The sequence below is a fragment of the Rutilus rutilus genome, assembly GCF_951802725.1.
Source record: "Rutilus rutilus genome assembly, chromosome: 18".
Taxonomy (NCBI): Eukaryota; Metazoa; Chordata; class Actinopteri; order Cypriniformes; family Leuciscidae; genus Rutilus; species Rutilus rutilus.
Genome location: NC_140231.1, coordinates 17412420 through 17429696, shown reverse-complemented (window position 1 = coordinate 17429696; position 17277 = coordinate 17412420). Strand labels below are relative to the sequence as shown.

General features: G+C 37.3%; 4 protein-coding genes across 4 annotated transcripts in view; 3 read left to right on the top strand and 1 right to left on the bottom strand.

Moving 5' to 3' along the window:
- Positions 1 to 274: 274 nt before the first annotated feature.
- On the bottom strand, positions 275 to 3359 carry banf1 (barrier to autointegration nuclear assembly factor 1). The gene is made up of 4 exons (XM_084387283.1): positions 3265 to 3359; positions 1857 to 2037; positions 1044 to 1223; positions 275 to 955 (listed from the first exon to the last, which is right to left on the bottom strand). Exons 3-4 carry the CDS (start codon positions 1167 to 1169, stop codon positions 809 to 811), a joined length of 273 nt encoding a protein of 90 aa, XP_084243409.1. The 5' UTR covers positions 1170 to 1223; positions 1857 to 2037; positions 3265 to 3359; the 3' UTR covers positions 275 to 808.
- Positions 3360 to 5310: 1951 nt separating this feature from the next.
- slc3a2b (solute carrier family 3 member 2b) lies at positions 5311 to 10369 on the top strand. The gene is made up of 9 exons (XM_084387282.1): positions 5311 to 5476; positions 6454 to 6691; positions 6799 to 6983; positions 7237 to 7410; positions 8502 to 8590; positions 8715 to 8863; positions 9077 to 9386; positions 9481 to 9537; positions 9632 to 10369. Exons 2-9 carry the CDS (start codon positions 6477 to 6479, stop codon positions 9974 to 9976), a joined length of 1524 nt encoding a protein of 507 aa, XP_084243408.1. The 5' UTR covers positions 5311 to 5476; positions 6454 to 6476; the 3' UTR covers positions 9977 to 10369.
- Positions 10370 to 11683: 1314 nt separating this feature from the next.
- On the top strand, positions 11684 to 15762 carry calm3b (calmodulin 3b (phosphorylase kinase, delta)). Its single transcript, XM_084387124.1, has 6 exons — positions 11684 to 12095; positions 12941 to 12971; positions 13313 to 13456; positions 13533 to 13639; positions 13740 to 13875; positions 14123 to 15762. The coding sequence occupies exons 1-6, from the start codon at positions 12093 to 12095 to the stop codon at positions 14149 to 14151; spliced, it is 450 nt and encodes a 149-aa protein (XP_084243250.1). The 5' UTR covers positions 11684 to 12092; the 3' UTR covers positions 14152 to 15762.
- A 487-nt stretch (positions 15763 to 16249) lies between these two features.
- The window catches only part of pcxa (pyruvate carboxylase a), a 128179-nt gene continuing 127151 nt past the window's right edge, over positions 16250 to 17277 (top strand). The window contains exon 1 of the mRNA XM_084387119.1: positions 16250 to 16659. The gene's annotated coding sequence lies outside the window, so the exon portion shown is untranslated. The remainder of the gene's footprint in view (positions 16660 to 17277) is intronic.

The window sequence follows — 17277 nt, the reverse complement described above, 5'->3', positions numbered from 1 at the left end:
TTTGTAATAGCACGTCTAGCTGGATTAAAATGTTTTTCATTCCACACACTCACAACACACCCTATTAATTATTACTTTTGAGATTTTATTCCAAAAGAACTAAGATGCAAAACACGAAAGTTCAAAAATGGTCTTAAAGCCATGAAAACATTTATCAGTTTCATTCAGGCAGCATTTTAAACATCAAGGCAGCCGATGTCAACCAAGACGTGAGTTAAGTGGCTACACTACACAGAAAGATTCAGCCCACGCATCTTCAGGTACACATGCACAGTTAAAACAAATCCATATTTTTTATTAAGGCAATTTAGGGGTTGGGGAGCATTAAAAACCATATGGGCATCATTATGCACAGGATCCTTTGGGTAATACATATTAGAGACCAGTGACAAGCTCATAAAGCTTAAACTACTAAGCAGTGTGCCACATTTGGGACATCAGTTAAAACCTGCAAACGACATCATAATAAACAGAAAGTGGGATCTGTATTGCGCCCAGTGAATATGTATTTTCTCTACTGCACATATGTAGTCTGGAACCGAACCGCATATGATAAACGGATTTTTGGATGATTTGCGTTATTCTGTCAAAACTAAAGATCCAGTGTCAATGTTTGAACACAAAAAAGGACCAGTGATCTAACAAGTGTACCCATCTAGAGACATTCTAGTGTTTCTACAATTCTGGACCAAGATTTAATATATTGATACATCCAAAAAAATGATGTCAGAAAAGTCTAATTGTTATAGTGAGGTAAATGTATTCAGATACAAGGGGGGAAATTAAAGTATAACAACAGAAGAGTCAACTACAGGAAAGAGTCACACCACTCTCGCAGACAGCCATAACAGTCGCCTTGCTGTTTAATGTTGGCTCCACATGTATCCTTCAACCATTCCCGAAACAACTCCTCATCTTTCCTCAGAACCAGAAACTGTCCTAGGACAACATATGCCTGTAAGGAAGAAAAGAAAAAAAGTAGTGTAAATTTAATGACCATAGGGCTGACTACAGTAAATATGAAACATCTTGGTAAATCTCACCTTGTCGAAGCCTTTATCTTCCAATCTTTTTCCAAGAACTTCCCCAATTCCTGCTAGTGCATTCACAGACTTCTCCCCCATGGGTTCGGCCACAAAGTCCTTGTGTTTTTGTGATGTCGACGACATTGTTGATTTGTATTAGAGAGGGTTGTGGGAATTCAGGTTTACTTTCTTCAATGGCTTAAAGAGGAGAAAGAAGATAAGAATATTTATGTTAAAAGGCATGATTTCTTAAGAAAACCCCAGACCTAACTGTACACAAGTCTAAAGAAAATACTACACACTGAATGTATTAAAACAAAGAAAGAAAAAAACCTACTCAACTCCAGATATCATACTTTGTAATAAGTTTTAACTATTGTTAAAATGCAAATGTCCCTATCTTACCTTAAAAATCAATGTGTTTTTGACAAATAAGCGAATTTCCTACCAGACAGGCTATATGAGCACTTCATAAAATCCTCGTGTATTATAATGTAACATCACCGAACAATGATAATGGAAAGTGAAGGCGAGCTACTGAAAATGAAAGTGAAAACTACACAACCACGGGGAATTTATAAATCCGTAAATAATGCGACGGAGAGATGATAGCTAATTATTACATGAAGATGAAAATAAGCAGTTCATAAGAGTGAATTTTCTCAATTTACACGTTTGGGGGTCCCGCCTCATTTCTTCGCGTTCAGCGCTACACAACGACAGCTGACAGGAAACTCTCAATTAAACATAAAAACAATCAAAGTGGCCAACGCAACAGTATAAACAGTATCTATAAAGGAACTTGAGGCTGCACCATATTTTATATCATACCTGGACACTTTTATCGAGAAATGTCGATCCTCATCCGCAGACGCCGCGCTATTCGCAGACTCAATGCGCCCAAAATAACTCACACAGCGACGCTTCCTGATCCCGCCTTTAGAACGAACATCGTCACTTCCGCTCATATGAAGCTGCTGTTCGAAGAGACACTGACCTCTGATGGCTCCGGCTGTATGGTGGAAATCAAAGAAAGGGTTTTTATTTTATTAAAAAACCTTTACACATAGCAAATATGCGTTTTCGCCGTTATCAAAACCACAATATTTCCAAGCAGCAAAAACTGAAAGATAATAATAAATGTTCTCCTCAATGTCTATTATTATTATTATTACTATTCTATCGTTGTTCAAATTTATAAAAATATATATATATATTACACGAAAAATTCAGTATTTGTTGTTTTGGCCAAGCTTAAAGTGTCTGATTCCCTCTCAGTTAAGCTGGTTTAAACTAGTTTTTTTTTTCTTTCTTGAATATTGAAATAACTTAACTTTGAAGTACATTTCTATTTTATTATCACACAGATTATTCTCAGCATTTTGGAGCATTTGCCAAAAATTCAATATCACTACAAATGACTAATATAAAAGTACTGCTTATCTTGTACCAGTGCTCAGGGAAATGTATGATCTTTTGGAGAACTTGACTTCACATTGTGCAAAACATAATAAAGCACAAATACATACATTTGAACCATTTGCACACGGTGTATTATCATTGCCTGCTGTTTTTTTTTAATAAATCACAAAATAGAGCTTAAGGATAGCATTGTATTACAAACAATTATATTAATAGCACTGGCAAATGAAACTCAAAGTTTGAAATAATTAATAAATAAATAAAATTCTACATAATATCAGCATATTATTCTTAAATCCTTAACTAAAGCAATAGGGTCTCTGAAGAAGTGAATATTTTCATTTGAGTATCATGCTTTAATAAGTGTATAATTAAAATCTTAGTACAAATTGTCTGCAAAAACCGTCAAGGTCTGGAAGAGCACACACTTCTCACATGAACACCAGGGGGCAGAGATACATTAAAACACACTTCCCAAAACAATGTGCCTGCCGAGAAATACATTTGTATGCCATGTAGAAATGTGTGGAAAATAGTTGTTGTTTTACACCAATAATTTCTTCATTTGCACTGATTAGAACTGATGCACAATTATTATTATTTTAAAGCGCCTTATTTGGTTAGTATGCCTACATTTTGCTTTGTTCTCTAGTGCAGTGGATTGAATTACTTGTAAGACTACCTCAAGAGCAACTTTTGGAGTGAATATTTCAGATGTCTCATGCTGATCATGTGTAACCATCATGATATGATCATGAAGCCAGGCCTATATATTCTCACAGGCTGCAATCCAAGAATTAGTGCTGTGAATACTTGCCTGGAAAGGAATGAGGGCACAGCATGCTGACTCAAACGGGCATGGTCAAAAAGTGTCCTGGCAACTGGAAAAGGTTATCCTGTTAATAAAGCTCTAACTGCAGCCCCACAAACCAGGTGATTTAAGTTAGTTTTGTTAAACTTTTTTTTTTTTTTTTTTTTACACTTAGCCTACTGTATATTCACTCAAGGGTTTGTGTAATATTGATTGGCTTAGTCCCTTCCAGGATGCTTGATTGATTTCTGGAGAGATGATCAAGGAAAGTGCAAATTAGCACTAATGCTCTTTTGTTCTCAAGTTTTTATACTCTCACGTCTTCTCTGATTTCCTTAACACATACTAAGGAATGATGAGATGATATATTCTTGGTAAGAAGTCACAGTGTATTGTTAAACCAAAAAGAAGAAAATGTTTGTGTCTGCTTGTAAGCCACCGCTCAGAACTATGTGTCCTTAATGAGTAGTGGACACAATGTGCTCTGATGTGTTTACATGATATCTGAGACTGGATGGGAGGATCTTCATTCTGAGTGTTACGCTCTAACTTATGCTCACTTATGCCTCTCTGTTTGAAAAAATAATTGCTATAGAAGTTTGTGTTGCACTTATAGTGCTCTACAAACATGCAGGCAATTACACAATGAACCTTTGTGTTTCTACAAAAATGAACCCAATCAAACAGGTGCTCGTGTTAGACAAAGTTATGGTAAAATATTCCATAGTATCTCATCAAAATACCAGCACGTGTTCTCCTCACTGTCTATGTCTGCTGTTAGATCATATTTCAGTTTTCCTGAGGGGTTCTAGGAGACACGTGAAAGCACAGTCCATATGTTGTGAATGTTTTTCTGAAGCATGGGTCTGTACCGCATTGAATGGACATTATTTATCAGTAGGAGCACATGAGACAAGCAAATAAGGACAATAGAAGTTAATAAAGAGTTTAAAACTATAAGGGTTTTATACATTTAGATTTTATTTTATTTCTTCTTATTATATTTGAAAACCTTTTCCGCAATCAGACAAGGCATTTTTACAGTACTCCGTGTCTATTGCAAATTCAAATAAGAGTTTTGGAGCTGCATTTAATCAGGCTTAGCTGCTTAAATGACCAAAGCACATAATTAGGGTAAAGGTTAAGCAAAACATTTTTGAGCTATTTTTCACTTAGTGGTCTTTTTATAATATATTAAAGAACAAACAAATTAAGCTACACTATACATATAAAACATATAAATACAGCATGGTTAAAATATAGAACAATTTGGGTAAGTGGTAGACTTTGACTGAACAGAGAACTGAAGAACTAACTAAACTGTACACTGTACAATGTTTTTTGTTGTTGTTGCTGCTCTTTTCTCTTTCTAGGAAAGAAACTCAATACATTCAACCCCCCAAAAACATGTTTATGGAGGTCTTGTACAGTCAACAGGGAGGAGAACGAATTAGCTAGTAATGACAGCCTCCTTTAAGGTGGACTCTCTAAAATGCTTCAAAAACGGATTTTCTGCCTGAAATGCAGGTTCACGCACTACAGAATTGACAAACTGAACATTGTTAAATTAATTTGTTTGTTTTCTCTATACATGCCACAGATATAATACTAATATATATATATATATATATATATATATATATATATATATATATATATATATATATATATATATATATATATATATATAATTCTAAATAAAACTGCTTCAGATTTGATGTGATAGTTGCACTCGATTCACACCGTGGATGATTCGTAAGCGAATCGTTCTTTTGTGTCGGATATTTAGGGGATTTGACTGATGTAACGTTAGCGAAAATAAACTTTAACAGACCAAAATGTAGCAGAAAATACAAATAAAATATACTGGAAATACTTTTTTTATACGATTATATTACTTTTTTATCATGATGCAAAGGAACAGGTTCTTTGAAACGAATTGTTCAAAATAATCGAATCGTTAAAATAGTAGAATTGTTGGCTTTTTCCCTAGTCCGAAAACAGGTTTTGTGCTGTTCCCCCTTAAATGTGGGCGGAGAAACGTGTAACGTTAGGCGTGCCGCGTGCGGCTCAGACTCTTCTTCTGCCATATAAAAACCACAAGCATCACTGTGAATACAGACTCGAATGGTACCAGCGAACACAAGCAGGGTATTTCTTATTTATCACAGATCATTTAAACGAAGAGTTCATCATTATTCCAGTGTAACGTTAACTGGTAAGATCTGGTCTTGTTTCAGTTAAATTTTGCGTAACTTAGTTCCTAAATTTGCCAACATCCTTGATATTTGCGAGCCGTACATCATGGTTTATTCATATTTAAAAGCACTATTACATTGGCATGTTTCTGATTTAAATTGTTTGTTATTCTTTAACCTGTGTTAATTCAGGCTGAATGAGTCAGTGAACAGACAGGCTCAAATAGAACTGGACCAATCCGGTTTACAAAATGTCGCGCTACCATTTAAGTTACATCAAATGTACACTTTCCTTTGAACGAATCGATAGTGTAATATATAATTAATGCTCACAAACGCTCCATTTAGCCCCACGTCAGTTATATTTATATGTATATTTTTAACTAGATTCGATGAGCGTGGTTATGCTGATCTGGCACCCGGCATTTGGTTGCTATGTCTACGGTCACTGGAGGTTTAATCTGGATTAACTGTTGTTTTGTCTAACAGAGCCCAAATCTTTCTAGTCTACCAAAGAGCCTTGGTGTACTTGTCATTTTGGGTATTAGTAAGTTACATCTGTTATAATTTTTTTTTTATGTTTTTTGTCGCCATCTCAGCGTGAACTGATTAGGTGATGCAACGTTCCGCGTATCTTGCCTGAATGCGTGTCTTGCCCATGACGTCAAACATCTGCTTCCTCCTCAGCCTGTAATTCTGGTTCCATAACGACAGTGGCTGATTCCGAAATATCCCTTATACCCTCAAATAGGGCGTTATTTGAGGGGACAGACATTTGTAGTGGTGTCCGAAACCATAGTGGACGTAACTAAGTGCACTTATTCAACCTTACATTGCACTGCAATAACGAGAATGCAGCCGATGTACGAACAGTGAGCACTGAGCAGTATTATTATTAGTGGACTAACGTAGGGAATAGTGATTGAGGGTTTAGGGGGGCGATTTCGGATTCAACCCAAGATGTGCTTGCTGCTAATGTAATTAAATTTGTTTCCAGGACATTAAACATAAACTGACAAAATGAGCAACGAAACTGAAGTGGATATGAAAGATGTGGAGCTCAATGAGGTGGAGCAGGAGAAGCAGCCCATGAGAGAGGGAGAGGCTAGAAATAATTATGCCAACTCGCCTGTAAGTGAGAAGAATGGCATTGTGAAGGTGAAGATTCCAGATGAGGAGACTAAATTCACTGGATTATCCAAAGAAGAACTCATGAAAGTAGCCGGAACACCGGGGTACGACACGCACCATGGCTAAACCTCTTTTACTTAGATCTTGGTGTGGATTTTTCTGTTTTTCAGTTACTCAGATGATGTAATCACTGTTGTCTATTCTTGAATAGGTGGGTTAAAGTTCGTTGGGCACTTCTGATTCTGTTCTGGCTTGGTTGGCTGGGCATGCTGGCTGGCGCTATTGCCATCATTATTCACGCTCCTCGATGCAAGCCCCTCCCTGAGATGAACTGGTGGAACTATGGAGCACTGTACCAGATTGGAGACGTGAACTCCTTTAATTCAGACCTGAAAGGTAAAGACTCCATGGGTCAACACCCAATCAACCGAAATTATCTATGTTAAGGAGGGAGTGTTAATGGGTTGCAGGGTTGGGTCAGTTTGGGGATTAAATGCGGATGTCAAGCACTGAACATGTTCAAACTCATTATCACTCTTTCCTTATGCTGCTGAATTGACAAATCTGGTACAATGAAGTTAGGATTAACATGGATATGTGGTCTGTGATCTAAATATCTCCCTATTTATTCTCTTTTTTTTCCCCACAGGTTTGGCTGAAAAGGTTCAGGCATTGGATGAGTTAAAGGTGAAAGGTCTTGTCATAGGCCCGATCCATGTGTCCAGTGCTGACAAGCCCGAGGATCTGAACTTGACTGAGATTTCTAAAGAGGCTGGTAATGCGTCGCAGTTTAAAGAAGTAATCCAGGCTGCACACAGAAGAGGTGAGCTTGAGACTTTACTGTTTATCAAAGAATTGTGAAATGTATCTCAGTTTCTACAAAATATAACAAAATATACAGTTGCTTATGTATGTGTACATGTACAGTGCTCCAATTTATTAGACCACCCGTCATAATGAGGAGAAAACACAAATATTTTAGGAATCTGTCGAAAACGTTAAAATTTTAAACTTTAAATATGTTTTTATTGTCATTTAATCGGCAAATAACAAATTGAAACAACTAGATCGTCTTTATTCACACATAATAACCAAAATCATTCCTTTTGGAACAATCTCACCGCCTTCATCTAGAAGGCAGAATCCCTGACTATATTCAAAGACAGCTGAAAATCATCTCTTCCGTGTGCACTTAACCTCATCATAAAAAAAAAAAATTCTTTCACTTCCCTTTAATCCCTTACTTTTCTAGTTTATGCTACTCTAAGCAATGTCTGAAACTTTATTTTGAGCACTTCATGTGTTTGTTTGCATCTTCACGATGAATCACTTGCTGTATTCCTCATTTTTAAGTCACTTTGGATAAAAAAAATCTGTAAAATGAATAAATGCAAATTAATGTAAATGGAAAAAAAATGAATGGTGTCATTGGGCCTTGATAACAGTTTGCGTTCTTTCTGGCATAGTCTTTATGTACAGTACATTTCCACAGTCTCTGTTATCGACCTCCAAATAGTTTCTAGTTGTTCCCAAAGACTTTCTTTTGTTGAGAACTTTTGTGCGATCTGTCTTTGAATCCACTGAATCCCAAATTTGTTCAATAGGATTCAAGTCCGGACTTTGACTTGGCCAACTGTGACTAAAGAGCTTACACATACTGGTGGATTAACCATTTCAGAAACATAAAAAATTATTTTGGTAATCACCAATACTGTTAGTTTTGGGCAGCTGTGGTACAAACCTTACAGTGGATGGTGGTCTAATAAATTTAAACACTGTATGTACACATATGTGTGTGTATATATATATATATATATATATATATATATATATATATATATATATATATATATATCTCTCTCTCTCTGTATATCTGTATCTATCTCTCAATTAAATGTTTGTGTTTACTCCTAGGTATCTCTGTTGTTTTGGACCTTACCCCTAACTATAAAGGAGAAGAGCCCTGGTTTGACAATGATGCTGTCAGCTCTTTGGAACTTGAGGTATGACTTAGATTGTGAGCAATAGTAATAGATAATTTCTTTGTCCAATAATCTATGTTGTCACTTGAACTTGATTTGGGTACTTGAGTTTCCAGAGGAATAATTCTGATCCTTGTCTTTGTAGCCTGCTCTGAGGCACTGGCTAGCAGAAGGTGTAGACGGATTCCTCTTCTACGGTGTTGAGAAGGTTTCCACTGCAGCCCCATCCCTTTGGAGGGACATTGAAGGCCATTGCCGCAATCAGACAGAATCCGATGGAAAAACAACTAAAAAGTGAGCACTCAACAGTTGATTTTATTTTTTACTTCATGAATGGACTTGAAGATTCTTTTTGTGAAGTAAAGGAGCCACCTTGTGGTCATTGGGAGCAACTTTTACAAACTGAACTCCTGTCAAGGGGACTTTGAAATTGTATTGCTAACCATCTTGCTCCATTTAATACTTTTATTAAATAACTTCATCCTTACTGACTTTTTATCTTTCCAGGGTCTTAATTGGCGTTACAGAGAAGTCCTCTCCTGATGACATAGCTGCTGTGTTGAACAAAACTGGTGTTGACCTGCTCCTCACTGGTGCTCTAAGGTCCAGGTCTGCTCTGGAAGTTGCCCATTCTGTTGCTCACTTGTATTCCACTTACAATCAGACCCAACTGGCTTGGAACATCGGTGGGCGTATCGCTGGACACCTGGCTTCTGTAGTGGGGCATGGCAAACTCAAGTTGAGTCAACTGCTGCTGCTCACCCTGCCTGGCACACCAGTGTTTAATTATGGGGATGAGATCGGACTGGAAGATGAGGTAGGTCAACTGAAGGTTTTTATCAAAAGTAGGCAGCAGGTCCGAGTGCTTTTCAAGAGCAGATCCTAAAATGTTGTGTTATTCTTCCATTTAGTCTACCAAAAACCCAACCATGGTGTGGGACTTCGCTAACAGCACTGTGACTCCAATGGTAAGGCACTCGTGCACACTGCTAAATCTCCAGAGTTACATCATTCAATATTGTGTCCTGCAGTTTTAGTAAAATGTTCATGTTTGCTTTACAGAACATTCTGGAAAAAATGAAAACTTTACGTACATTCTTCAGGGCTGTGAGTGAAAAAAGATCTAAAGAGCGCTCTCTGCAGCATGGAGAATACTTGCCTTTGTTCAACTCGACCTTCGCCATGGCCTATGTGCGAAGCTGGGACCAGAATGAGCGCTACCTTATTGCACTCAACTGGCACTCAAACGAAACGGTCACTCTTCAGCTGAAGCATGCTGAGATTCCTGAAAAAGCTACAGTAGTGTGTAGTACTGATGATATAGATGCTGGTAAAATGCTTAACCTTGCACAACTTGAGGTGAAGCCAGAACAGGGTATAATGCTGAAGTTTCCTTATACATCCTAAAGACTTACTTTAAATTCGTAGTTAGTGTGAGGACATGGATTTGGCCGTTCTGTTGCAATATTTGTCCTTTTTAGTACATAAACACTGGCATACAGCATCAGATTGTACTAATACATACATCACATGCACTGCATGACTACTAAACATAACTTTAAGCTGGTAGTTGTTTTTCTGTTACATAGAATACATTCCATAGGAAGAATTATTTTTAATTTAATCCTTTTTTTATCTTTTTTTTTTTTTAGTTTTTCAAATGTAGTGCAATTCTGCACACGAAAAAGTGTTCACGTGTCCTCGAGTAAATCTTAAATGGCTGTTTCTTCTATGTAATTGAAAAAAAAAAAAAGGCATGAAAATGAAAGGTGTGGACAATAAATTAAGTGGAGCAATTCATCTTTGTAGTTTGTCATTGTTTTATTTCAGGTAGGCTTCCCTCATCTATTTTCATAAGTGTTGCCAGCATAATGAGATGTAACGGAGACATGGTTGAATTATTAAAATCTACCGCCATAAAAGGGAGCAGCACTCATTGTCTCCAGCATAGCATGATATCAGGTGTCTCTACTGATGACTTCTTTATTTAGAGCTATTCATTATGCATATAGAGAGCTCAGTCTCACCTGGCTATTTTAACTCATTACAGATTTACAAACCCCTGCTGAGATCGGCTCAGAGCCTTGAGTGATGAGGGAAATTGTCTCAAATGTATATGAGGTCTGAGAGAACAGACCTAATGGACCCTTTTCACAGACTGTGATGAAGTGTTTTAACAGTCATCAGCATCTTAAATCCAGCAAAGTTTTTATAATTTTCATTTTTAAAAAGTATGTATATTTATAACACCATATTTGGTATTTTATTAACTTTGTAACAAAAAAAACAAAAAAAACTAAAGCTCTTTTGAGGTTGTTTCTAATACAGCAGCTGTGGGAGTGATGGTAAAGTTCAATTGAATGAAATGTCTTTCTCTCTTCTGACTGCCGTTATCAATCTCTCTCTATTTTTTCCTCTTTGAAAGTTGTGAAAACACTATTGTGGAGTTTTTCTTTTGCTATTTGAGCAAATGGGAACCGATATTTTGAATGTAGTCTCTCATTCACCACTATAGAAGTTTACCCAACTATGACAACTTACACTTCTGAAAACCCCGGAAATGTGAAAAGGGTCTATCATCACAAGAAACAAAGGCTCGTCAACTGTCTTCTCAAAAGATATTTCAACAGTTTATATCATTTGTAAGTTGCTTTGGATAAAAGCATAAAAGCATCTGCTAAATGGTTAAATGTAAATCTAAAAGGGAAAAAATAGATACTTGAAATATTACTGATGAATGAGTTATTTTCTCCTTATGTCCTCTACCTTTTCACAACTCAAACTTTTCTAGGTCAATTACTCATTTGGGACCACAAACCTGACCAAGAACCTCTACTTTTAAGGAACGCGTTGTGTTCCCTTCAAATCTAATGGTGTGTTTTAGTTGAAACTTTATTTCTCTAAATAAGACATTCAAAATCACTGTACTGGCCATAAAATGGGCGTATTTATAACAACAGACTCTTGCTCTGACATGCTGCCAGTCTGCAGCACTATCTCTGCACTAGTCGTTTTCCTGTGTCTGTGTCTTTAAGAACAGCTCTCATCGAGGACTCCCTGACGCATTGCAGGTGGCTGAAAACCAATCAAAATACGTTTCCTAGGTCAGCTGACGAGTGCCATCAGACTTCTATATATAAACTCTCCGGCACCATCCATTCAAACCTGAAAGCCACCGTTGAATGCTATGGCTTTTGAAAAGAATAATCATAAAACATAAATTTACAGTCGATAAACAACGCTGTGCAATATATCGTTTTTATAAACTAAAACGGGAAAGTTTCTCTGTGCTATTTGGAGTTCAAACATTTTGACTACGTGGCGTAGGAAGACCATAGTAACAGCTTTGTTGTCAAGGAGTGCGACGTCCCACTTTGGACCGAAACACTAAGGCGTAGTGATATTGAAATTTGGGCGCACAGCAGCAGAATATAGTGCTTGACAATCGCACGGGCGGAAAGCAAACGCTTGGGTTTCCATTTTTTATCTGCGTAAAGAGCAACGTAGTTCACACTAAATTACAATGGTAAGTAAGCCTTTATATTACTTTATTCTAATAGTCAAAGTGCAACGTTGCTACAAAAATGGCTGAGCGTCCACGGCGAAGTGATAGGTGTGAATGGGCTTGTGTTAGCTTAGCTCCTCGCGAGCTAACCGTCATTCTATTGAAAGCGCGCGAGCTCCCGGGCTAACGTCACTTCAACGGGTTACACACAGTTTTCATATTTCTCAGTGTTGAGTAAACGGCTTTATCGCTTGCTGTGTGACGTTTGGTAGTGCTTCCTATAATTGCAATTAGGCGCGAGACATTTACAGCATAAAATGTGCTATTCTAGCACATCCTCCTTGACTGATTCCTTGTTGCTAGCTCGCCTCATGTCGGCGTCAGCAGGCAACAGTTTGAAAAATATACGTAAAAATCTCGATGGTTTACAGTAGACGGGACTCGTATCGTCCCTTGTGCAAAAAATAGTTCAAGCTTTTTATAATATATCGGATCGGCCACAACATGCTAGTAGTTTCCCACAGCATGCGCACTAATCCATTCAGTTGGCCTATAACCGTGAACCTCATTATAGTAAAAAAAAAAAAATGCAAATAGGCAAATACAGTTAAATGTAGCAACGTAACGTTGGTCTGCTGTGACTGCGTTTTGTAATTTGCAAATTCACAGAGCCCCGAGTTAGGCGTTGTAGTCATGAATGACATCATCAAACTTGTAAAACAAGCTATCACGTGTTAGACACGTTCAGTTCAGTTCAGTTTAACACGCAATAAATAAAGTTACGCTTCAGACTGAAATCTCAGTGCTATTTGGCTATGCTTATAATAATTAACTGTTTTGTGTGTGTGTGTGTGTAATTTCTATAGGCTGATCAGCTAACAGAGGAGCAGATTGCTGGTATGTACGATTAACCTTTACCTTAAAAGGATAGTTCACCCAAAAATGTAAATTATGTCATTTGTTTAGTTGTTCTAAACCTGTATGAATTTCTTTCTTCTGCTTAACAAAAAATAAGATATTTTATTTTGACTTCCATAATATGTAGAAGAAAAAAATACTATGGAAGTCAGTGGGGTATCCTCTTTTGTGTTCAGCAGAAGAAATACATTTATACAGGTTTGGAACAACTTGAGTGTGAGTAAATGATGACCGAATTTTCATTTTGGGGCGAACTAACAATATGATTTGATGATAATTGTATAATATTTAATTCATTATCTGTGCTTTTTTCCCCCCAGAATTCAAGGAGGCCTTCTCCTTATTTGACAAAGACGGTGATGGTACCATCACTACTAAAGAGTTAGGGACTGTCATGCGCTCTTTGGGCCAGAATCCTACAGAGGCAGAGCTTCAGGATATGATCAATGAAGTTGATGCTGATGGTGAGGAAACCCTTCCACAGATAATGCCATGTTACTGTAGCTCTTCTCTAAATCTTATCTTTTTACCCCCCCTCAGGCAATGGAACAATTGATTTCCCAGAGTTCCTTACTATGATGGCCAGAAAGATGAAGGACACAGATAGCGAGGAGGAGATCAGAGAAGCGTTCAGAGTTTTCGATAAGGTAAAATAGGTTTTCTTGGAAACATGTTCTCACTTATTGAAAAAAAAAAAAAAAAAATTGGAAAGAATATTTTCCTCACTCAGTGACTAATGCTTTACAGGATGGAAACGGTTATATCAGTGCAGCAGAGTTGCGTCATGTCATGACAAATCTGGGGGAGAAGCTTACAGACGAGGAAGTGGATGAGATGATCCGGGAGGCAGATATTGATGGTGATGGCCAGGTCAACTATGAAGGTATTCCACATGTTAATGTCATTGATGCATAGTGTTTTTTATATATAATTTTTTTATATATGCAAGTGTGTATTGTCTGCTTAACTCCCAAGCTTGTGGTTGAGGTATTTAGAACAATTCAAGGGTCAAATGTATTATGGCTTTATGGATCATGGCTTATTTTGTTGAAGTTTGTTTCTTGCAGAATTCTTGTGAAATCATTTTGCATGTATATCAATATTATTATTTTTTTTCTCCAATTTTTCAGAGTTTGTCCAGATGATGACAGCGAAGTAAAACTGGAAACCAAAAGGAGCACAGCAGACCAAACAGTGGGCAGCACTCTCACTGTCAACCTTCAACAAGCATTCACAACCCAATATCTTACTCCTCTCCATTTAGTTTTGCTCTCTTCTACTTTCCATTAGTTTAAACAGTCCCCCTGCTCTGCTTGTTTTTACTTATGATCTTCTGTAATCTTTTTCCTACATTATCTGGTTTTCTTTGGAAGAAAACATTTACATGCACAACAAAGTTTAAATCTTGCATATATGATGGTGATAACAGCAGTGTAACACATGTATCAATATCAATATTTTAAAGATTGTGACATACTATATGGACAAGAGCAATGCATGCTTTGTTTATGTTTGGCATGTTTCTGTGTCTTTTGTTTTTCTTCCCAGCTTGCCTCTTTTTCTAACTTGCTAGTTCTCCTTTAACTGCATGTTTCTCATGCAAGCTCTGCTCAGTGGTCTTAGAACTGTATGGTGAATAACCATTCATGGATAATCAGGGGCTTTATATAACAAACTGGCTCAAACTTCCATGTCATAGTGTGATTGTTTTTGTAAGTGTAGAACTGTGTGTCTGAGCGAGTGCTTGTAGTTGGATTTAAAGTGGAGCCACTCAGTACAGTTTACGTTTTGGTATAGGGCTTGTTCTTTAGGGACCGCATAACTAATGTCTACAAAAAAACTTTAAAAAAAAACTTAGACAAACCTGTGTAGAATAATCCAGAGATGGTTAATTGGGGACCAATTATTTCAGTTAGTTTGCTTTGCCCCTTTTTTTTATTATTATTATTTGAGAGAAACATGGGGGGAAGTTTTTAACCTTCTTTCCAATATCAATTTCCTCACAAATTTTACTACCCCAAAGCAATTGCCCACCTATTTTGTTCTAGACTGGAGTAGAGAGGTTTAATGTTTGGTTTGTGTGGAGTTTTACTGAAGATGTAGAATATTTTCACCTTAACATACAGTCTTACATTTTGATGCTGCACTTGGTGTCCTAGTCAGCGGACCATTTCTGTCTAGGGAAAAATATTAAACTTAAGCTGTGTGCTGATTCTTCCTGCAGGCTGTTCGATATATTTGTATACATCCATAGTACCTGCATTTTATGAATTTTTTTTTTTTTTTTTTTACGAATTTTTCAGAACCAATGGCATGCTCTCCCATGGTCCTGTAGTTGTGGTCCATGCACAGTGGCAATTGGGATGGTGCGTAATGCTTGTCAATCAGTTAGACAGTGTCTGCTGTGTTGGTGCAGCAACTGCTGCCTTTAAATGCAGCTTTGAATGAAATCCATTTTTTGTAACTGTATAGACCGTTAAACAAATGGTTAAGGTTAAATGGCGTATAATGGTAGAATCACATACATTATGGTGGTAGTATTGCATCTTCTGCCCCAGTTCTTAATTTATTCTACTGTTATGTTTTTTATGACCTTTATATGTTGTTGTTTTTTCTTCCTCTGAGATCTAAGTTTACGGTCTGGTTCTTTTTTCTCTCTTCTTCTGCCCATAAGGTAATATAGTAAAAAAAAAAAAGAGAAAGGTTATGCATTCCATTGCAGAACTCTGGTTTTCTTGCTAAATAAACATCTTGGACCTCTGTTTCTAAATTACCTCTTTTTGTTCATAACACTGTTGCCTATATAACTGTAAATCTGCATGGGCTTATTAAAAATAGTGTAAGAGAGACAGAAAAGTGCATTTGATGTATATCTATTGTGTTTATTGTCATTTGTGTGCACAAGACAATATTAGGTCTTATTTTATCATTTTGAATCACATTACATCAATTAAGAGTCAGCATGTCCACCGCATATCACTTAAAAACACATACATTGCAAATATTGCAAACATATTTTATAACTGGGATGTGTAAAATTAGAAACGAGTGAGGGTAACAGAAACGTCCACATGACAAAGTCTGCAGTAAGTCTCCATCTGTAGTTTTGTCCCGTCATGAAACTACAACACCCAAGCTTTCCTCAAACGTCCAATACAAAGGTCCCTGTACAGAGCTGTTGATGATTGACGTCACGCATAACGAATAGGTCACCGCCGATTTCAGCGCCAACCAATCACATCAATGACAAGTGAGACGTAGGCGGGGACGCCAGTCACACAACATACACCAATAGTTTGCCAGTATACAGATGGGTGGTTTATTGATTCAAGGAAAAAAATGTTGCAACTGGCTAAATACTAAAAAGTGTTCAACTGATTTGTGGCAGGACAAGCCAACTCAGATGATTTAGACATACTTCGGCAAACAATTTTAACGAGTTGAAAATCCAGCGGGGAATCTGAAGCATTCGGCTGCGAATTAACACCCTGTCAGGAGATGTAAATAAGCGAGTTCAGGCGAGGCGCATTTAGTTACTTCGCTACGTACTATTGATATTCACTGAATTTACGCAGCGAGGATTTTACGTCTTCACGTCTTCACGTTTCTTCTTCAAGGAACAGGATTGGACCCCAGAACGCCACTGCTGTGAGACAAGAATAAGAAGGTAAGACTGCATTCTCGCATTTTATGTTAATCGGATCAGATGAGATGATAGGCGTTTTTTGAAACTGCTGCCGTAACTTATGCTTTATTGCAAGTATGATGCAAGTTGCTGCCATAATAAACACTAGCCGCTTGATATGTTAAGTTGAGCATAACTGCATTTTGCAATGAACTGACAGTCGTGGCTTCTGCAGTAAATATTTATGAACCGTGTTAGATAGAGTTTTGAAGTCGTCCAGCATGCGATCAAAGGGCACTGCACTCACGCTTTCCTCTGTTTGCTAACCCATGTGCCAATTGAATGAATCAAAACTGGACAAGATGATGGATTTACAACATACTTACACCAATAGTTTGTCAGTACACAGATGGGTGGTTTATTGATTCAAGCAAAACAATATTGACCTATAAACTATTACCAAACAAACACTTCATGGCTGCACGTCCGTTGAAAAAGGAATGTTGAAGCTTTCTAATGGGAAATGGTTATTCATTGCGCAGCAAGTTCAGGTTCACTTTTAAATTGGCAGCTGTCGATGACAGTTTTAACGTCCACCTGTCCAAGCCCAATCCCAATCCAGCAATGACAGTGTCAAACTATCCCTTATGATGGCCAAAA

Coding starts and splice junctions, on each gene's coding strand:
- banf1 (XM_084387283.1), bottom strand. CDS start 1,169: ATGTCGTCGACATCACAAAAACACAAGGACTTTGTGGCCGAACCCATG. Junction 956..1,043: donor AAGATAAAGGCTTCGACAAG/GTGAGATTTACC, acceptor TCTTCCTTACAG/GCATATGTTGTCCTAGGACA.
- slc3a2b (XM_084387282.1), top strand. CDS start 6,477: ATGAGCAACGAAACTGAAGTGGATATGAAAGATGTGGAGCTCAATGAG. Junction 6,692..6,798: donor AAAGTAGCCGGAACACCGGG/GTACGACACGCA, acceptor ATTCTTGAATAG/GTGGGTTAAAGTTCGTTGGG. Junction 8,591..8,714: donor TCAGCTCTTTGGAACTTGAG/GTATGACTTAGA, acceptor TTGTCTTTGTAG/CCTGCTCTGAGGCACTGGCT.
- calm3b (XM_084387124.1), top strand. Junction 12,972..13,312: donor AACAGAGGAGCAGATTGCTG/GTATGTACGATT, acceptor TTTTCCCCCCAG/AATTCAAGGAGGCCTTCTCC. Junction 13,640..13,739: donor CGTTCAGAGTTTTCGATAAG/GTAAAATAGGTT, acceptor AATGCTTTACAG/GATGGAAACGGTTATATCAG.